Source organism: Chanos chanos, chromosome 3, assembly GCF_902362185.1.
Source record: "Chanos chanos chromosome 3, fChaCha1.1, whole genome shotgun sequence".
NCBI lineage: Eukaryota > Metazoa > Chordata > Actinopteri > Gonorynchiformes > Chanidae > Chanos > Chanos chanos.
Window position 1 is genome coordinate 43,617,008 of NC_044497.1, and position 21,202 is coordinate 43,638,209.

Consider the following 21,202-nt stretch of genomic DNA (forward strand, 5'->3'; position numbering starts at 1 on the left):
ACTGAAATAGCACAGTTCTCAGAATAGCACCACTGCACATTGACAAAATTGCTCTAATTTTGATGTATGTTTTTGTATTTTTGTTTGTGTGTCTCTGTGTCTGTGTCTGTGTGTGTTGTATGGAACAGGAGCTGGTGAAACTAACCATAGAAAAGCAGGAGCAGCCATCTCCCACTTCTCCTAATAAACCAGCGCCCCCTGTGGCCAAAGCAGCAAGGTACATTGTCAGACACTCAATTAAGGATGGGCTGTAACACTGAAGTTTATACATTCATTCCTGTGGCAACTTTCATACAGACATATGATTCTGAATGTTGTGATTCTGACTCAGTATAATTGGGGAGAGTTCAGATTGATAATTGTTTTTGCTTTTCACTGTAATTCTTCATCTTTTCCCATAAATGCACACACAAAATCTCACATGTAAACACATACACAGAAAGTAGCAAACTAAGCTTTTTATCATGAATAAACACTCTGCATGCTTACATACATTCTGAACCCTCACAATATTTACTCTGTTTCTCTCTCTCTCTCTCTTTCTTTCTTTCTCTTGCACAGCATTTGTGAGGTGCCTTTGACTGAGCGGGAGAAGGAGATCCTGAGCAAGACCACGCCCATAACTACACCCACGGACAGTTTGACTGACATGTCAGAAGAAGAAGTAGCTCCACCCAAACCACCTCTCCCAGGGCTGAAACTGGCAGAGCACAGGTGAGGAGTCAAGATTTCTCCTTTTCACTCAGCACTGGGATGCTGAGAATGAGAAACTGACAGGAAATAATATCAACAAAGTGAATATAAGAGAGACAGAGCTTTAGAATTTTGGGCGGGAAAAAAACAAAACTTTTGACTGTTGAAAAGAGCATGATTGGCTTGATTAGTGAGGTATTTGCATAGGTAGGTAGGTTTAGATGAATATATATTGAAAAATATTCGGGGGAACACTCTTACCCACACTTCCACATGAGTTAACGTCAAAAAGTTAAGACATTTACTGTTCCCCTTCCAGACCGCAGACAGAGGTAAATATGAGTTGCAATGTCTTATGCCTTTTTCACTCAATTTAGTAAAACCAGTTCTGTGCTGCGTTAGCTGTAGCAAAGAAGTACTCTTTCAGACACAGTGTCTCATTCTGCATCTGTGTTGTCTTGCGTTACCTTTTACAGAACATAGCTTAGCCTGTCTCCTGTAAATGAAACGTTGGCCCCAGCGTAACCTCAGTGACCAATCTAACTAGTAGTCTGAAAATGTAAAGTTGTAAGCACGCTACAGGTGCGTTTTCACACCACTCTGCTTTGAAGATGTCACTAGGGGCATCTGACACCTCTGGCAGGAGAAAAGCTATATTCACAAGGGTCCTCAAAACCAAGAGACACGGATGTGGTGATGAAAAGATATTACCAGACCATCTCTCATAAACTAGTGACACTTTCGTAGCATAATTTTTCTCCCTTTTTACCTGTATGTGAAAGGGGTTATAGGCCGTGTGTTAAGGTGTTGAGGCTTTGTAGTGTTCTAGTAGTGCAGCATAGAGTCCCAGCCCTGCAGAGAACTGCTTGTTTAATTTGTAGCTTTGTGTTAATATACCTGATTCAGCAAACCCGGAGTTACATTCAGTAAAACCTATCAGATGAATTCTGAATAGTAACAAACAGAGAAGGAAAAAATATAGTAAAGATGTTACATACTCTAAAATGTTACATAACATTACTGAATGTGATTCAAGGCTTGATGGGTTGAATCAGGTGTATGTACAGTGTGTCGGAGCCAATCTGAATAATTATGTGTGTGTGTGTGTGTGTGTGTAGTGGTGATAGTTAATGGTGATAAGTATGTAATTCACTTTAATGTTCCTCTTTCTCTGGCACCCAAGTTACACGAATGAGCGTGAGTTCTCAGAGGACTCCTCATTCATACACTCTCATAGGGTGTAACCACAGAGAGACACACCAGAAGGATTTTTTTTTTCTGTGCTGTCTGTGATCTGCACAGCAGAGCTGTAGTGGTTCGATTTGAATGAGAACAAGAGAGACTCTGAGACTTCGCTGTGATCACACATGCTTGTGCATACTCGCACACTTTCTCTCTCTCTCACTCTGTCCTTCCTATAATTAAAGGAAAATATTGACCGTGCCATGTACCGTAAGCGTGTGTGTGTGTGTGTGTGTGTGTGTGTGTGTGTGTGTGTGTGTGTGTGTGAGGGAGAGAGACAGAGAGAGAAGTATAACATCATGCCTGTCAATTCCTCCTGACAGAGCAGTGAATACTGCAGTAACGTGTGTGTTTTGTGTCTGTATTTTTCTGTCATTTCATTCTCTCAGTTTCCTTGCTTTCTTTATCTCTCTTTGTCTGTCTGTTGACGTTTTTCTGATCTTCATCCCTTTTTCTATGTGCTCTGGAATCATTTGGTCGTCCTGCTTCTCTGTCTGCGTTCTGTGATCGATTGGTTGTCCTTGGCTATAGGAGCAGGATGCAGTTGCTCTCAGATGCTGTTGCCGGGCAACGGAGAGCCACGCTAATGGAGAAGTATGTCTGCCAGTGGGGTGTTTGTTTCAGAATGCAGTTTTCCCGTTCAGTTCTCTGATTGGTTGAGAGCTTTGATATGCATGTGATTGTTTTTCAAAGTGTGTCAAATAAGAACAGCCAATCACTGATGGGCCTGAGTCTAGGTGTTTTACATGATTGGCTGATGAATGTTTTCCATCCTCCTGCCTCCCTTATCCCACCCCAAATGCTCTGTGATTGGTCCAGTTAACTGGAGAGGAGTGGTCTGTTGCCTGTGGTAACCAGGAATTACTACGGATCAGAATACCAAAACTGATGTTTCAGGAATTCCTGAAAAACCAAGAAATGGGAAAACATTCCAAACATAGAGTCTGAGAACCATGCCATGATTTCACCCGTGGTTTCTTGTACCTCTGTGTGTTTGTGTGTGTGTGTGTGTGTGTGTGTGTGTGTGTGTGTGTGTGTGTGTGCGCGTGCACATTACGTTTCACTCATCCAACTAACCTCTGAATAGCACTTTTCCATGAATATGTTTTTGCGATCAAGTCTAATACTATGAATAACTGTGCCTCATATGTATTGTCTTATTGAAATATATTTCCATATACATATGTAAATTTTTGCCTTTAGCCCGCCTGCCCTCCCTCCTAAGAAGCGGCAGTCTGTTCCTTCCCCTACCCGTGTTGCCGTGGTAGCGCCAATGAGTCGAGCCAACTGTGGGCTTAGCCTACCTCCAGGTGCCCTCCGAAAGGTATATTACACCTTCTGACTTCCAGTGATGCAACTGTTTTTTAACTATATGAGCTTGATTACAAATTTCATTCATATGACCCTAATAATGATCTTTGACCTTTTAGGTGTACATCATCCTAATCATGACCTTTGACCTCAACTTAAAAGTTACTAACGATGTAACCCGCAATCTCAGGGTTCCAAATGCTCAAATTTACTGTTATTTCTGTGCCAACCATATTTGCCGTTAATTTGCTGTTAAGTGTTTGTTTATGCTGTGTGTTTGTAGCTGTTGTATTTTATTTTTTCAAATATGTTTTCTCCATGGCAAAAACAGCAGGACTGTGAGGCAGACGTCCTTCAGAGGCGTTTCTCAGGAGGCAGCCAATCATACGGCGGCGATTCACCCCGCCTCTCCCCCTGTAGCAGCATGGGAAAACTTAGCAAGTCTGATGAGCAGCTGTCAACTTTAGAGAGAGACAGCGGACAGTGCTCACGCAACACCAGCTGTGAAACGCTTGGTACATATATTCTTACACCATCACATACTTTATGACGTATACACACACATTTTACTGCGCAGTTTCACTGTGTAGATATTGAATAACTTCTTCTCTCTCTCTCTCTCTCTCTCTCTCTCTCTCTCTCTCTCTCTCTCTCTCTCTCTCTCTCCGTGCAGATAACACAGATGGTTATGATCCAGACTATGATTTCCTGCATCAAGATTTGTCTGTGTCAGATTCTGTGTCTATGGGGGGTTGTTTGAGCCCCCTCCCAGAGTCTCACAGCGAGTCCTCCTCCCCCATCCCGGGCCAAGCGCCATTCCACCCCCGCTTTAGCAGCCCTGTGATCCCAGCCAGCTCCCTGGACCACGCCAACTCCTGCCCACCCCCCGCCCTCCCCCAGAAAAAAAGACGCAGCGCACCGATCATATCGTCCTTCCCGCTGTACGAGCGACTCCCCTCCCAGTATGACAACTTATCAGAGGAGGAGCAGGCGACTCCGCCCTTCCCCCTGTTGACACCTGTGTCGCCAATGCCACAGTGCAATGGGGGGGCTTTTGTGTCCCAGTGTTTGGCCAGCGACAGCCCCCCGCCTCTACCGGAGAAGAAGAGCAAACACAGTAAGGGTGGAGGGGTGGAAGGATGTTTTTTGGAGGGAAATGTTTGTGTAACAGGATAAGAATGTGTGTGTGTGTGTGTCAGAATAAGATCATTTAAGGATAGGGTCATTTGGATACGTATTAGAACATTGATGATTAGTCCAAACTGTTGCACCACACCCCATAGAGAATTTGTGTATTTACTGTTTGTGTGTGTGTGTGTGTTCAGTCCTACAGTATATGCAGTTCATGGAGGATTATTCAGAGCCTCAGCCTTCGGTCTTTTATCAGACCCCTCAGAGTGAGAGCATTTATGAACAACGCCGAAACAAACGCTTCCAGGAGCTCTATGGTCTCAACCACTCCTACAGCAGCACCGACTCTGTGCACGAACACATACACTCACACACACCGCCAGCCCTGCCACCCAAACAGAGACAGCTGGTGAGTGTACACACCATTGCTCATATTTCTTTGCATCCTGTCACGAGCTTGTTCACCCTTTCCTGAAAGATGTCCCTTGAGAAAAAGACTTCTTTGAATTCTTAATTCAGCTCAATTTTTCAAATCCAAATTCGACCAGTTGTTGGACATTGGTACAAAGCCTGTGAAAGATGAAAATATATGAGGGGTGCTTGACATACTTGGTGTTTTGTGGAACGGCTCATGTATATTTACCTAAGGATAGGAAAGGAAAAATATCTCCCCCTGGCAGATTTCAGGTTCCACCCTACAGTTAAACTCCGCCCACTGTGTGACATAGGCTTCCACTGGAGTACAGGGTGGCTACTTGCTCTGTGTCTGCTGTCAGACTGACAGTATGTTGGAGAGACGCTATTGCTGTGTTTTTCTTTTTTTTATCATCAGAGCAAGTGGCATGAATCATTAGATCTTTTTTTTAACACAGCTCTTCAAATTTAAGAGGAGTTCTAACCTTTCTCTGTCTATTATTCTGATTCTTTCTCTTACCTACTCAATAGAATTCATTCCTATTTCTGTTTTTCTTATTCTGCTTTCCTGATCTCATCCCTATTTCCTCCGTCTTTTTTTCTTTCTGGACTTTCTGTCTCCTTTCTTCAGGCCTCCCACTCCTCTTCTCCCTCTTCATCCTCCTCTTCCTCTCTCTCTCCCCTCCCTCCATCTGCTGGAGTTCCGGAGGAGGCGGAGCCTGTTCTCAGTCTCAGCCTATCAGTGTCTAGCAACTTCTTGAGTGGCCACACCTCTTTGGCTATGCCCATGGTGAGTGTTGACCAATCAGGAGCCTACTTTAGGAACCGTTTAATTGGGAACAGTGATCTCGCATATCACATGGGCTGTATGGATTTTGTGGCTTCAGTGTTAGTTAAGTGTCTGTCTTTTGACCCAGTGATCCTTACTTTTCAGTGCTGAATTGACTACTGTTTCAGTTCATGTGTTTTACTCTCTTTAGTTATGTTGCTTCTTTGCGGACCTTGAATGTTGTGAGTGTTGCCATTCTTTTTGTCTTGTTTGTGTGTGTGTGTGTGTGTGTGTGTGTGTTCTCACCTGTTTTTTTTTCGTGTTGTATGAGCCTCATTTGATGTTTCCCAGGATGGTTGTTAAACGTTTCGTAGATGTTGTAAAGGATTCTTTATGGGGTTCAGATGTGACTGTGCAGCAGTAGTGAATACCTCTTGTGATTTACCCTCATGGTCGACCTAACACTCACACTAGTCTAATCTCTCATCTGATGTTCAGTCTTGATGGGGGTTATCTGGTGCAGACCTCCTAAACTCCAGAGAGAGATTCTCCTCAAAGCACATGAAAGACTCAGACAAATTACAACTGTTTCGACCAAATTAAAACTTTGTACGTTTCTCTCACTCATTCCTTTTGAACTAGCTCATATCTGTTTGGGGCTTTATTAGCCAGCTGACTGTTCTGGTGTGAGCTGCAACCAAAGATGATGGGGGCGGATAGACAGCGATGCATTTTTAAATGAGAAATTTCATTTTGAAACACAATGGATGTCTGAAGAAACTAAGGGAATTCTTACATGCCATAAAGAGGAGCTCCGTTTTGTTAGAAACATGTCATCTCTGAGATACCACGTTGTACTAAGCCTGTAGAAAATTCTAGAGAAGGTTAAACAATGTTAAACAATGATATTTCATTTGGATTATTCATGTTTCTCTTTTCTTTACCCTTTCATTACACCATTTTTTGATTTGTTCAATCAAAAATATATTGGGGCAATATTTGAACAAATTTTAAAACTCTGAAAGATATTTTTTAGAGAGATTCTATACAGATAATATAATAATTATTTTTGTCATATTACACTACAGCTTTGACATAAACTTAAAAAGTTGACCATGGTATTTACTGTGTAAACTGTGGTTTTAACTAGAGTTTAAACCACAGATGAACTGTAGTATAAATTACAGAAGAAGCTATAGTCATATCTGTTTTCGTGTTGTTTGTAGAGAAAGTTAATCTGTGTTTATTAGGGAGCATGAATTGAAGCCAGGCTGCAGTTTTATTTTGGACAGTGACAGAGTCTAAGTGTACATCTGTGTGTGCATGTGTGAACTTAGGGCAAGGTTACTGCTGGGGTCATTTAGTGTGTGTGTGTGTGTGTGTGTGTGTGTGTAAAACTGCTTTCTCTCTGTGGAGTCAGAAGAATGTCACCACATTCTCTTGGAATGTTCACATCCTTTACTTCCTCAGGCACTGTGGAACAGAGGAATACTTCCTGCTCCCACAGGGGAACATATTGGGCTGTGTGTGTGTGTGTGTGTATGTGTGTGTGTGTTAGGACATGGCTGGAATAGTCTTGCTGGTATTTAGGGCAAGTTACTGCAGGTTACTCGTTACTTACCTCATTGTACTGACAAAAATCTGATCAGCATCCGGAAACACACACACCACACACACACACACACACCCAAACATGTACAGGCATAAATGCAATTCACTCTCATTCCCTTTGTCAAACATGCTCAAATCTCCCAATACACTTATGTAGGTATTTAGGTATTTCTCTCTCTCTCTCTCTCTCTCTCTCTCTCTCTCTCTCTCTCTCTCTCTCTCTCTCTTTCTCTTTCTCTTTTACACACACACTCACTCACTCACTCACACTCAGTCACTCTTACAGGTGTAGGCTTGTCTGAATATAAGGACAGGCTTTAATAATAGGTTCTCTGAGTCAGTGTTTGGTGATGTATTGTGACACAGCCATCGCAGTGCATGTTGTTGACTGGAGTTCTGTTTACCCAGTGTGAGGGCTCTGTGTGTTACATTCATCAGTGGGATGGTGTGTGGTGAGGGCAGTGTGTGTTGAGTTGTTTATGCCTGTGTGCAGATCTTTCTAATTTGTGCGTGTATAATATGTGTGCGGTATTTTTGTAGTGTGTGTGGCTGTGTTCATGCAAATGAAATCTTGAACCAGATTACAGGGAAGCACTAATGGAGGAGAGAGATCTTTTTTTCCACTTGTAAATTCTTTATCGCTTTGTTGCTCTCACATTTCCTTAAATTTTCTACAGTTTTAGAATTTCCAGACTTTTCTGTCTTACTCTCTAAGCCTGTCTCTCCTTCTTTCTATCTTTTGCTTTCTTTTCTTTTAAACATCAGTCACAGAGCTCTGACTCAACTGGGCTGACCAATACCGGTGCAGTAGCAGAGGTTGGGGGTGTGCCCAATGGGTCTCTGGCCAGCTCATTGGTCTCTCTGGCTGTCTGTCTTCCTTCTGAGACTTCTCTCTCTGACTCTCTCCTTACCTCTGCGGTAAATGCACACACTCAAAAACACTCAGTCATTTACCACACACACACTTGCCTGCATAAATACACATCCCCCCCTCTCTAAGAACATCTTGTTCTTTAAGATCACACAGCAGTGACATCTGGTGGTAGATACTGACAGTGCATTCTGCCCAACCCACAGAAAAATGTCAGCAATGTTTGTACTATTTTTCTAGGCAAATTTAGAGATGAGATATCTGACTGACTTGTTTAAAGTGTTACTGAGATGACTTTACTTGAAAGGTGAGCGAGTTTAGAGATTTGTGCCTGAATGGTACTCACTGGAAGGTGTGCTGAACAAGTCAGTAATTTGCTTTGTAGTTTGTAGTGCAGGTTGAGAGAAATGCTTTTGAATACATTTTGCATTTTTACATTTTTTTTTGTGTGTCTCTCCTCTCTTCCCTTAGAGTGAGAGTGCCAATGACGAGGCAGGGGAGGGAGAGTATGTCAATCTTTATTCCTCTGACCAGTCAAACGGTGGCGTCACACACCGCAGTGTAAGTGCCACAGCAGGGCCTGTGTGGTTTGGGCTCCACCCACGTGGGGCTCCAACATTTCACAGCCAGTCAAGTGTCAAGCACATAATCCTGCATCGGCCTCAGTCCTGGTTAGATTCAGAGTATGAACGCTGAGGATTGCCTGTGTACATTAACTCGCATTTGAAATATAATATCTTAAATCGTAAAGCCGTTGTTTTTCTTCGATATTCAGGAGACAACCATCCCCTGTGATGATGTGCTTTGTGACTCTGTCCCTCACGTGTCCCTGTCCAATAGCAAAGAGGCTTTAACCAAGGAGAGGTAAGAATGTGGTCTGTGGTCAAATTTCAGATTTGTGGTCAAGTATGGATGACTCACATGTCTCTCTTCTGTCTGTCTGTCTGTCTGTCTGTCTGTCTGTCTGTCAGGGTGAGGTCTGCCGATTCAGGGCAGCTGGATGATGATGTAGACGAGCTCTCTCTCATCGACCACAATGAGATCATGAGCCGCATCACTCTCAAGGCAGAGGTACCGACTTTCACATACACATCTGCACACACATCTGGATGCATAACTAGTTAAAAACGTTAAGGTGGAAGCTGTGATCTGTAATGTTTGACTTTGTTGGCGATACAGAGACCTTATATAGGTGTTTATTTATGAATAGCTGTGATGGTTTATATACTCACTTTAGAAATGTTGTCTTAAAATTTGTTTGAACATAAGTTTGAGTGATTTAGGTAGCATTACTGTACAGTGGTTCAAAGGCATTTTTTTGGGGGGGGGGGCTATGGAAAATATTCTGTTTTGAGAGTTAAGGTATAACTGAATTAACATAAATGAAATTTGTTTAGCACTTCTTGTATCACAGTACCTACTGAAACTGTAGCAGTTTTTGTATACCTCATTCATACGTTAGAAATAATATGGTGCATGTACAACCTATATGTTCTATACTTCAGGCCAGGCAAAACTGCTTATTAATAATTGCTCCTAAAATCTAAATTTATTGGTATAGCATACTTTAATCTCACCAAACATAGTACACATAAGCACATCATTACCAGTGTAGTACAGCTGAAATCCTTAAATAAGATTTTTTTAAACAACCAAACTTCTACCTTTTTTCTCGAGTTTCTCGAGACCATAAATGATGTAGTCATAGAGCTGTAAGATCTGCTGGTACTGCAGTGCTGCCCTCTGCTGGACAGTCCTGGTCACTCCACATTTTCATACCCATAAAACATTCTGCGTGTAAGCTCGTGGTGCAGTCTGTGTTAATCGAAAATAGTGGCATATGCACAAAGCTAGTGCAGAAAATTGCTATATTAGTGTATATCAGTGTGTGTATTTGTGTATATACATCAAGTAGAAAATCCCCCAGGACAAGGTAAGTGGTGCTTGCTGTATTGCTTTGTATGGTTTGGAGACGACACTGCAGGAACAGATAGGAGGGGTTTGAGTATGCGGCTCACACTTGGTCTGCAGTGGCAGCTGCCAGTCCAGCACTTATATCCCACTCTCACACACACACACACACACACACGCATACGTGTATACACAGACAGACAGTCAGCTACTACAGTGGGGGAGCATGTGTGATGGTGGTGAAGGGGGTGCGGGTGGGGTGTGTGCGTGCGTGGGGGGGGCAGTGCTACATTCTGACTGGGCTGGTCCACGTACTGCTGCAGCAATATCTCTCTCTCTCTCTCTCTCTCTCTCTCTTTCTTTGTGATAGGGTGATGATGGTCCTGATGTTCGTGCTGGATCTGCTGATATACTGTTAGTCCATGCCACAGAGACTGACCGCAAAGGTAACTGTGTATGTGTCTATATGTGTGTGTGTGTGTGTGTGGACGTAGGGGCGATGAATGGATTTCTGAAGTTTATTGCAGAGCACCTCGCTGTATTTTGTCTGGATCATTTACGCATCATTTCTCATTAGCAGTTGAAGACAAGCTTGATTAGACTGTGAATATACATACATGTGTAGATATGTTTTAAGAGAAGTCAATACTAATGCATATAGGTCACATGTTTAATGTGAGACTGGCATGTATGAATTGATTTCAAATGCATTGCTCTCTCTCTGTCTCTCTCCCTCTCTCTCTGTCTCACCCTCTGTTTGTTTTGCAGATCTGGTCTTGTACTGTGAGGCTTTTCTAACTACATACAGAACGTTCATTACTCCAGAAGAGCTCATTAAAAAACTGCACTACAGATATCCTTTTACACTGTGTGTGTTTATACTTGCTTATGTGCTTGTGACTCTGCCTGCTAAAGTGTGTATATGTATGGATGTCAGACAGGTGTGTGTATGGATGTCAGACAGATGTGTGTATGGATGTCAGACAGGTGTGTGTACGGATATCAGACAGGTGTGTGTACGGATGTCAGACAGGTGTGTGTACGGATGTCAAACAGGTGTGTGTACGGATGTCAGACAGGTGTGTGTACGGATGTCAGACAGGTGTGTGTATGGATGTCAGACAGATGTGTGTATGGATGTCAAACAGGTGTGTGTATGGATGTCAGACAGATGTGTGTATGGATGTCAGACAGGTGTGTGTATGGATGCCAGTTCTGATTGAGTGTGTATGTTCTCCTTGACACCCTCTGCACATACACTCGTTTCTGCCACAGCCCTGACACCTTTAAGAAGCGTGTGAGTAAAAACACTTTCTTCGTGCTGGTGCGTGTGGTGGATGAACTCTGGTGAGTCCAATAACAATTGCAGACACACTTACCCATACATGCACTTAATAAGCTCTGCTCTGAAATCAGTGTAAAGAATGTGATCTAAATAACGCAATGTTCACTACTGTCTGACAGCCAATCAAATCACAGGCTTTGTGCTGAGCCACAGAATCAGATGAGTGATCATGTGTGCACACAGGTCTAGCCAAGGAAAGAGCTTACACAGTATTGCCAGCAAACTGATGTTGGCAAGGGCTTTAAAATGATACCTTTTCTGTAAAAAATGTAGGTCATGAATTACAAGCCAATTTCTAACAGAAACACACACGTACTGTATGAGTTGGTACATTTCACCCAGGTGTTTGTGTGTGTGTTGCTCATAATGTTGACCGTTTGGATTTTAGGTCAGCCATAAAGTTGAGACTGATACATGTTGCATTTAAAGAGTCAAAGCTAGCTTGTTTAGTGTGTATTATTACTTTTACAGACTCAGTATCTGTGATTGTGTGTGTATATTGTGTGTAGTTTGGTGGAGCTGACGGAGGATATCCTGAGGCAGTTGATGGATTTGGTGTTCCGGTTAGTGTGTAACGGCGAGCTTAGTTTGGCCAGAGTTCTGCGCAAAAACATCCTGGACAAAGTGGAGCAGAAGAAACAGCTGCAGCGCACACACACACTCAAGCCTCTCTCTGCACGCGGAGTCTCAGCCAGGTACATACACACACACACACACACACACACACACACACACACTCAAGCCTCTCTCTGCACGCGGTGTCTCAGCCAGGTACACACATACACACACACACACACACACCTCTCTGCATGCGGAGTCTCAGTCAGGGACACACACACACACACACACACACACACTCCAGTCTCTCTCTGCACATGGGGTCTCAACCAGGCGCACACACATACACACATACATATACACAAACATTTCAACCTCTTTCTGCAAATGGTATCTAGTCTGTGTAGTGAATCTGAGCCTGGCTGTCAGGGCCCATGTAACTGACTGTGGTAAAGTGTGAGTAAGTGTATGTTTATATATGCACATATCTGTGTTTAAGCGTGTCTCTCTGCCCTTTCAGACCAGGCACACTGCACGATTTCCGCAGCCACGAGATTGCCGACCAACTTACCTTGCTTGATGCAGAACTCTTTTACAAGATTGAGGTACTAGAAATGTGTGTGAGATTTGCATAGTTTGACTGAGTGTGTTACAGAAGTCTGACAGTCTCTCTCACTCTCTGTGTCTGTAGATTCCTGAAGTTTTGCTCTGGGCAAAAGAACAGAATGAGGAGAAGAGCCCCAATCTCACACAGTTTACAGAACATTTTAACAACATGAGTTACTGGTACACACACACCCACACACACTACCAGCACACGCTTAAGTGCAACGCCCTTATATCTGTATACCCTTCATAGAGAACTTTAATAACACGAGTTACAGGTGCACACACTTAAACCATGCAGCCTGCACCTTGACCTCCCACATCTCCTTAAAGTCACTTAACAAACTGCCAGTCACTTGACCTCCCCATCTCCTTAAAGTCACTTAACAAACTGCCAGTCACTTGACCTCCCCATCTCCTTAAAGTCACCTAACGAGCTGCCAATCACTTGACAAGCCAATTGTTTCCCTTTCTTTAATTGTTCTTTCCTCCCCTGTCCTCCAGGGTGCGCTCTATAATAATTCAGCAGGAGAAAGCTCAGGATAGAGAGAAGCTGCTCCTTAAATTCATTAAGATTATGAAGGTAAAGTTTCAAATCAAACCAAATCCTTTTTCATCCAAATGATTCTCTATGAACTGAAAAGGTCAAATTTCTCTTTCTCCGTAGCATTTGCGGAAGCTGAATAACTTTAACTCTTACCTGGCGATTCTGTCAGCGTTGGACTCTGCTCCAATTCGACGGCTCGAATGGCAAAAACAGACCTCTGAGGTCAGACACCTTAACCTATCAGTTAAGAGCTCTGTTACGTAACAAGATTAGCATTTCAGAAAAGTAATTTCTGCAGCCAAATCAATCAATCAGTCAATGACTCTCTCTCTCTCTCTCAGGGTTTGGAGGAGTACTGCACTTTGATTGACAGCTCCTCATCGTTCCGTGCATACCGAGCAGCTCTAGCAGACGTAGAACCTCCATGCATCCCTTACCTGTAAGTGTATGTGTGTGTGTGTGTGTGTCACTACATAATACTCAAACTGTCTGTTTACATTGCATTGATCTGTCTCTCTCTCCCCCCGTGCTGTCTCTGCGTGTTTCTCTCTCTGTCATCCAGTGGATTGATTCTTCAGGACCTGACATTTGTTCACCTTGGCAATCCAGATTTGATTGATGGAAAGGTGAACTTCTCCAAGCGTTGGCAGCAGTTCAACATTCTAGACAGCATGAGACGCTTCCAGCAAGTGTGAGTGATTCCACATACAATTAACTGCTTGTCCCCAGCATCAGAGTCTCTCTCATGAACACGAATCACTAAATGCTAATATAAGTTGAGATTTAATCCTCAAATCATGAAGAAATAACATTAGGTTACATAAACACCAGCCAAGCTTAAGAATAACCATGGTCTCTTACTGTAAGCATAAGACTAACCATAGTTCTCCACAAGAAAAATCTTCTACGAAACATGAACACTAAATGCTAAAGTAAATCTGTTGCTCAAGCTCAACCTGCTATGAACCAGCATTGCAGACACCCGAGGACTAAGATGAGAAACTTTGCATTTTTTGGTTGGTCTAACACACAGAAGGTTCACAGTTTGCAGCTCCATTTCCCCATGTTTTTGGTGGACAATATCTTGACAATTTGAGGGGGAAAAAAAAGGCTGACGAAACCTCCAATGTCTGTCCGTTCACTCTAGTGAGGACCTTAAACATTTTATGACTATTAATCAGTCAATTTCTCTTTGTTCCTGCAGACACTATGAGCTAAAGCGAAATGACGACATAATCTCCTTCTTCAACGACTTCAGCGACCACTTGGCCGAAGAGGCACTGTGGGAACTCTCGTTGAAGATCAAACCGCGGAACATCACACGCCGCAAGACAGAACGCGAGGAGAAAACTTAGGAACAGAGAACCGTAGTGCTGCTTTGTGGATTTTCTCCAGTGAGATGTGAAATGACTCGTGCAGAACAATAAAACATCAGAAACAGACCTTTGAAATGGCTGAGAGAACTCTGCTCTCTGACGAGGCAAGAACTATAGAACCCAAAGCACGAGAGGAGAGGCTCTGTGTGTGTGTGTGTGTGTGTGTGTGTGAGTGAACTGAAACAAATTGGCCTCCTGGGCTTAGAGCTCACACACACAAGCTGAACTCTCCTGCTCCATACACACTCAGAGGCTCTCTGTGGATGTGTGTGTGTGTGTGTGTGTGTGTTTCTTAGCTCTACATGCACATTGGGAGCTTTGCTGAGACTGCTACGACACTGTGATTTCTTCAGTGAGTGTATTTGGACTGGACTGCACTGCAACGGGAACTGAATCTGACCTCCAGTTTGTGTATTTGGACTGTTAGTGAACTGGGGTTTGAACAGAGCGCTTCTGTGGCAGAATATTGAATTCCTATTGATGGACACATTGGATAGGAGGCCAATGGGAATCTCTTTCCCCCTATCCATTTGTTCATCAACAGACACTCAATACTCTGGGGAGGGGGGGGGAGAAAAAAAGTAAGACAGAAGATCTTGGACTAATCATGGACGGGCTGGGTTCACCACTCGCATGCATTTCTTGTCCTCCTTGTAAACTCAAGTGTGTGTGTGTGTGTGTGTGTGTGTGTGCGCGCGCGCAAGCTTATGTTGCCATGTGTATATAAGCTCCCCACTCTCCACAACGGCTGACCCAGTCTCCGTGGCAGCAGTCTGCCGAGTGGTCCAGAATGGAGCCTGTGATGTCCCAGTTGGAATGTTGAGGTCAGCGTCGCCAGGTAACGGTGCAGTTTGATATGACCGTGAGGGTAATATTTTGTTTCTTTGAGAAATTGTGTATAATTTTTTTTCTGTTTGATATTTAGTGTAATGATCATGTAGATCATGTACATATATATAAATATATATATAAATATATATGTAAAATACGCCCCAATCTCTCTGAGATCTCTTGGAGATCTGCTGTGATGGGAGAATTGTTTCCATTTCCTTCAGCTAAACGAAATATCCAGTAAACAAACAAACAAAGGCAAAAAGGTGATGACTGAGAAAGCTGTGATGCTGTGTAATTATGTCCTAAATGTCACAGTCTGTGTCAGTGTGTATGTGTGTGAGAGAGAGAGTGAATGAGTGAGCGAGAGAGGTCTGTGGTGTTGACATTCACTGATATGTGGGAAATTCTGTAGTTATACAGTAATCACACTGTGTTCATCCTGCTGCCAATAAAATACTTGGCTCTCTTTCTACTCTCGAGTGTGAATTTGTGCTTGAAGGTCCTGGGATTCTAACCCCCTACCATACCATCGTCAAGCTTTCTTCTGTGGTCCCCTGCTGAGTCATGCAATCTGTCCAGTTAAGGCAAATTCTGACACTCTATATTCCTATAGCTCAAACTGGAAATCAGTGTCATTTCCACAGCACCTTTCTCTGGCATAAACACAATGACACAGGGAGAACCTCGACAGAATCCCGGGCATGAAAGTCCCAGTGAGGCCACAGTCTGGTAAGGGAAACTCCCTCCGTCTCAGCAGTGACAAAACAGCTTTCTATATGTGTCCGCTGTGGTTTTTCCCAGTTATGAACAGAGTTAAAATCTTGCTGATGTAATTGAAGTTCTGTATTTAATATTGTTAATTTTTGTAGTGAAGGAAAAAAAAAAAAACGTTTTCAGAATAATGGATTACAAAAGGAAACATGATTTCTCTGAACATCCACATTTGTGAAAGCCTAGAAAAGACCCACAAAAACAAACTGTTCCAAATGTGAATAATATCAATACAAACAGAAAAAATAGTACAATAGAGCTGCATTAGGACAGATCAAGATTAAATTAATACTTATATAACATTTATGTTTTTATATTCCTCACTAGCAGGTTAAGAACTACTTGCATTGTCTCATGGCTAACTTGACCTCAGGCAGTTTAAAATGACAGCGTTTCATAATTCTGTCATAATTCTTAGCTTAATTTTACTCCTGTTGCATCAACAGAATTAAAAGACTATACAATCAAAATGTGATATATTCAGGCAGAAGTCAAACTCACAAGGCAAAATTCATAATCAAAACATTTACATAACATTACAAGGTAAGGTTCACTTTTTTTGTAATCTTTTTAACACTCTGTGAGATTCAAGATGCTAACAATAGCTTCTTTGTTATTGGAAATAACGGGAAAACGTGAAGTCTAAGGTCTTGCTACTTCAAATGAAACGGTGAACAGATGTCATTTAACAGTCATTTAACCGAACAGTGAACAGACTTGTCATTTGACATGACTCCCTAGGTCTCTCAGACCACTTAAGAGGCCAAAAGGAAGAAGTGAATCCAGCTTAGCAGCAAACTCTTTTCTTTTTCAACTGCACCCCCTCCCCATACCGTCTCCTTTTTCCAACGGTCAAATCCTATTCACATTGGTTGCTAAGAATGGTTCCTAACTGTTGTTGTGGTATATATGTTTTTTGGTTTTTTTTGGTTTGTTGGTCTTTTTCTTTTAACCTGATGTGCATGTCTGTGCGCTACCCATACGATTTTCTGTGTTAAATAACCCTTCACAAACTATGTGAAAATCCCCAATACTTTTCGCTGTTCCCACTCCATCTGTGTTACCATTGGCTAGTTTCTAACCAATCCAAATCCGTCCTGTGCTCCCACCCCTTCAAGACCAATAAGCAAAGTAGCAGAAGAGCAAGACTGGATTTTAATGACTTATATCATAAACTCGGATTTGTTTGTGTAAATGTGCATATCACAATGTTTGTGTGTAAATGGGTATATTTGTGTGTGTGTGTGTGTGTGTGTGCAGACACATGTTTCAGTGGGGTCTGGTGCTTGGTTCCAGCAGGGCTCGTTTTGTTGGGGGGTTCCCCACCCCCATGGCTTTGTCCCCCCCCTGAGATGAGTCCCGTTTTAAGGCCCGTCCAGGGCCATGGCTGTGGACAGAACCTCGCGGCCACTTACAAATTTCACCATTTAGAATATCCTGAATGTGCTGGACTATGAGATTAATAGCCACTGAGAGAGAGAGAAAGAGAGAGAGACACAGAAAGAGAGAGAGAGAGAGAGAGATTCACAATAGGAACAAAACAGCATTTCACACATTTAAGACCTTTAAAATAGGTTGTAATGGAAATGATACAGTGAATGATTCAAATGATTCAGTGAATTAGCCAGTAAAGGAAAGCTTTCTTGGTGTTTGATGTCAGAAAAAAAGTACTTACAGAAACAGTCGTTAAAAAAATGGAATTACTGAATTTGTTATTAAACTACCTGCCCTGGGTAAGTGAACTGCATATGCTTACAAACCAAGAATTTGGCCACAGGGACAAAAAACAATTACACCTATTACACATTTAAAACACACAATTACACATCAATTACACATTTAAAAGTTTCTAAGACATCTTACTGAAGAAACCTGTAAAAATGCATGGAGGGTGGAGGGTGAGTGACAGGCCCTTTGACAAGTAATCGACATCAAATCTGACATGTGACCATCCCATTAAAAAGGCTTGCGATACTAAGAGCTGAGCAAAATTCAACTTAAACTGAAACCCCCCCACGCCCCCAAACACTTCCTACTTGAAAGCAATAGATACATACAAGTTAAATACTTCAAAAAATGAACCAAATATACTCCCAGTTCAGCACTATCGCTGACAGCAATAAATGACAAATTAACGCAGTGTTTAACAGCAGCAGGGCAGGATGTAGTAGCATGTTCAGATACACACTGTCTCTTCCATGCCTCCTAAAGATGGGGCTCTTGTTTACCTCACTACCCCTACCATTTGTTGCCCTATGGCTTTAAAAATACCAAATATCATATTTTTTGTAATATCTATAGAGGTAAATAACTGAGAGAGAAAAGGACAGCTGGAGAAGGCAGTAGGGAGTAATGAGTGTGTTTCTTCTAAACACTTACCCATGTTGTCTACTCCTCGAGGAATGATAACATCTGCATGTTTCTTTGTCTGAGAGAGAGAGAGAGAGAAGGAGGGAGAGAGAGAGAGGGAGAAAAGGGTAAGATTCAAAATCATCTTAATTAAGATAGTCACAGTGGGATTACATAAGTCCTCTCACTAAAAAAACACAGTGTCCTGGGTCCAACTCAGATGTAAGCATTTCCTATAGATTTCTGTCTGTGTGTGAGTGCTTCTCACCGGCAGGCAGAATTCCTCGAAGGCTGGCTTGACGAAGGTGGTGTACTGTGTGAGAATCTGCTCCAAGTCTCTACCTCTGTTTATATCTCTCAGAACTACACACATAAAATCCCAAGTACACATAATCAAATATACAGATGCACAAAAGCAGAACTAACCACCAAACACAAATCACGAAGAGAACAGTGGCTCATACGCTTGTTCAGAGGTGTGGGTAACACAGAAAAAAGGACAATATGAGTGGACCACACACAGTTGTAGTAGTTATCCGCTGAACAAACTTTGCGAATATAACTTGTTCTTCTGTTTGAGTGAATAAGCGTGCATGTACCTCTGCGTGATAGCCGCACATCAGAGTCTGTGTCGACGAACAGTTTCATGTGGAACATGTCCCTGACGTCCTGCGTGTAGAAAACCAAGATCCCCTCAAACAGAACCACGTCTGCAGGGTACACGCGGATTCTCTCTGACAACCTATACCCACACATAAATATACAAAGTTTTTTTATGCTAGAATCTGTGGATGTCACCCTTGTTGCGTTTTGAGTTTCTGTTGTAGTATGTTTGCGTCGAGGATTTTTCCCGCCGTGTGTGTGAGATGTCTAACCTGGAATGGGTCACAAAGTCATATGTGGGAACTTCCACCACTTTCCCCTCTACGAGGTCTCTCAGCGTCTGTAGCATCAACTCAGTATCAAATGCATCTGAGAGAGAAAGAGAGAGGAAACGTTATGGGCTTGATTCCGTTAGACCTTCCGGAACACCCCACCCCGAGGGTGCCAAAGCGACTGAATAACGATACTGTACCTGGATGATCGAAGTTGTATTGTCCTTTCAACGCTTTAGCTTTCTGTTCCGGGGTTAGTACTCGGTAAAAACTGTCTTGGCTCACGATAGCCACTTTTCTCTGTCGGTGGTCCACTTTGTTCTGACCCAGAAGCTCCATGATCTTCGCGCATACTGTAGACTGTGACAGGTAGAGGAAGAGAGAGGGCGTACGTGAAAGCACATATGACAGGGGCGCCTTTGTCCAACCATGTAACAAATAACCCCCTCACCGATAGCCAGATTGGACATTTCACAACCTGCTGACAAATACATAAAATTTGGACTAATAAATAATTCGACCAAAACCTGTCACGGTTATTGCTTTACCAGCTTAACCAGATTAGCCGACTGCTCCGCTAATTTTTAAGGCGAACATGCGACATGGTCAAGCAACGTTAATGTAATACTATTCGTTCAATTTCAGCTGGTGGAAATCTTGCTTATTAAAGTTTCAGACAAACAGATAACGCATTATCAATATCTCCGATAGGTGTCTATTACCACTACTTTCAATTTCACTGAGGCCTAATGCTGTGTGTGTCTACATTGGGAGGAGAGAGCGTTTATTTCCTGATGACATGTTGACAACAATGCGAAGCACGTTAAAACAACAAAAACGATAGAATTCTTTTGTCGTCTAATGCTGTAAGTCTTAACGGCTAATACGACATTAATTAAATGTGTAAGTCATGCTACCTTTCCACTTGCTGTCCCCCCGCTGACCCCGATCAGGAAAGGACGGTGTTTCGGCCGCTCGGTTTCAGAAAGCGGCGCCAGAGAATTCATTGTCTGTTCAATGTCGCAGCTGCAAGCAGACCCCTTACTCCCTTATGAAAACCCCGCTGCGTTGACAATAAACCGCGTTTTAAAATGCATTAAATCTTTACTGTAACTCTAAGGCAGACAGTTCCCGGTAAAAACGTTTTCTGTACTCTCCAGTTCCACAGCCAGTTTTCTTCCGACTAGTATTTTGGCAAGTTGCACTTAACGTTCCGTGTCATTTGTGTAACGTCTGCGCACACTCAGAGAAATTCCAACGATAGATACCTACTGGTTTTCAAGACAAGCTGATGAGCTTGCAAAAGACTGTTTATTCAACTAATCAGTAAGTTTACACTTACATTAAGCGTTTTAATAGGGCGGCCATGAGCAGCTAGAACAGTTTCAGTGCACCTTACCATAGGGAAAATAAGTGTGTGGAACTTTGCTGGAAGAATATAACACCGATATTACAGGGCGAAATTTGTTTTGAAGATGATTAGGGTAAAGGCTAATTCAGGCGCCGCACCTCAATTTCAAATGTCTACTCGTTAGTACAACAACAAAGTGAGCAGTCTTCGTCTCTGACGCTCCTCATAATCGTCCTCCATCATTCAATCTTCTCTCAAAATCACCTAAATTTCTCCGTTTAGCTGCATTTTTACACTGTATAAATTCCAACAGTTTCAGTACGAGCTTTGACACGATAAGAAGTCAACAGCTTCATCAGCTCCCGAATCACCTGCTTTCAATACACATCGATCGTTTACTCAAGCGTTCAAAAACAGTTTTCGCCACTGGGGGGAAGCAAACACCATTCATCCGCAAATACATTGCTGATTTCGAAGCAAAACCTATTTTTGCTCGATTGGCACAGATTTTTTGGCTGTCAGGTAGAACAGGTGCGAAATGGATAAGAAGTCCGGACATGGTAGAATACATTGTCACAAGAGACAGAGACAGTGCCTCTGAAGTTCCAGGTTTAAAATCACATTTAAAAATATATTT

The 21,202-nt window shown here is 42.6% G+C and overlaps 2 protein-coding genes across 2 annotated transcripts in view; one reads left to right on the forward strand and one right to left on the reverse strand.

Annotated features, from left to right (window-relative positions):
- The window catches only part of rapgef1b (Rap guanine nucleotide exchange factor (GEF) 1b), a 33,315-nt gene extending 17,956 nt beyond the window's left edge, over positions 1 to 15,359 (forward strand). The window contains exons 5-27 of the mRNA XM_030769069.1: positions 129 to 217; positions 562 to 714; positions 2,467 to 2,529; positions 3,139 to 3,259; positions 3,578 to 3,761; positions 3,929 to 4,363; positions 4,572 to 4,786; positions 5,423 to 5,581; positions 7,943 to 8,089; positions 8,514 to 8,603; positions 8,821 to 8,906; positions 9,014 to 9,113; positions 10,324 to 10,399; positions 10,722 to 10,806; positions 11,208 to 11,300; positions 11,808 to 11,993; positions 12,377 to 12,461; positions 12,548 to 12,642; positions 12,967 to 13,045; positions 13,130 to 13,231; positions 13,351 to 13,448; positions 13,572 to 13,700; positions 14,214 to 15,359. Of these exons, the coding sequence (XP_030624929.1) occupies positions 129 to 217; positions 562 to 714; positions 2,467 to 2,529; positions 3,139 to 3,259; positions 3,578 to 3,761; positions 3,929 to 4,363; positions 4,572 to 4,786; positions 5,423 to 5,581; positions 7,943 to 8,089; positions 8,514 to 8,603; positions 8,821 to 8,906; positions 9,014 to 9,113; positions 10,324 to 10,399; positions 10,722 to 10,806; positions 11,208 to 11,300; positions 11,808 to 11,993; positions 12,377 to 12,461; positions 12,548 to 12,642; positions 12,967 to 13,045; positions 13,130 to 13,231; positions 13,351 to 13,448; positions 13,572 to 13,700; positions 14,214 to 14,364 (3,021 nt within the window). The 3' untranslated portion in view covers positions 14,365 to 15,359. The remainder of the gene's footprint in view (positions 1 to 128; positions 218 to 561; positions 715 to 2,466; positions 2,530 to 3,138; positions 3,260 to 3,577; positions 3,762 to 3,928; positions 4,364 to 4,571; positions 4,787 to 5,422; positions 5,582 to 7,942; positions 8,090 to 8,513; positions 8,604 to 8,820; positions 8,907 to 9,013; positions 9,114 to 10,323; positions 10,400 to 10,721; positions 10,807 to 11,207; positions 11,301 to 11,807; positions 11,994 to 12,376; positions 12,462 to 12,547; positions 12,643 to 12,966; positions 13,046 to 13,129; positions 13,232 to 13,350; positions 13,449 to 13,571; positions 13,701 to 14,213) is intronic.
- Positions 15,360 to 16,105: 746 nt separating this feature from the next.
- uck1 (uridine-cytidine kinase 1) lies at positions 16,106 to 20,369 on the reverse strand. The gene is made up of 7 exons (XM_030768578.1): positions 20,132 to 20,369; positions 19,415 to 19,574; positions 19,215 to 19,311; positions 18,939 to 19,081; positions 18,608 to 18,702; positions 18,370 to 18,418; positions 16,106 to 17,459 (listed from the first exon to the last, which is right to left on the reverse strand). The coding sequence occupies exons 1-7, from the start codon at positions 20,219 to 20,221 to the stop codon at positions 17,260 to 17,262; spliced, it is 834 nt and encodes a 277-aa protein (XP_030624438.1). The 5' UTR covers positions 20,222 to 20,369; the 3' UTR covers positions 16,106 to 17,259.
- Between the last annotated feature and the right edge of the window lie 833 nt (positions 20,370 to 21,202).

Bases quoted from the DNA above. Each gene is read 5' to 3' on its own strand.
- uck1 (XM_030768578.1), bottom strand. From the start codon at position 20,221: ATGAATTCTCTGGCGCCGCTTTCTGAAACCGAGCGGCCGAAACACCGT. The intron at 19,575-20,131 runs GTAGCATGACTT...TACCTGTCACAG, and splicing joins GGGGGACAGCAAGTGGAAAG to TCTACAGTATGCGCGAAGAT. The intron at 18,703-18,938 runs GTACATGCACGC...TTATGTGTGTAG, and splicing joins TGTGCGGCTATCACGCAGAG to TTCTGAGAGATATAAACAGA.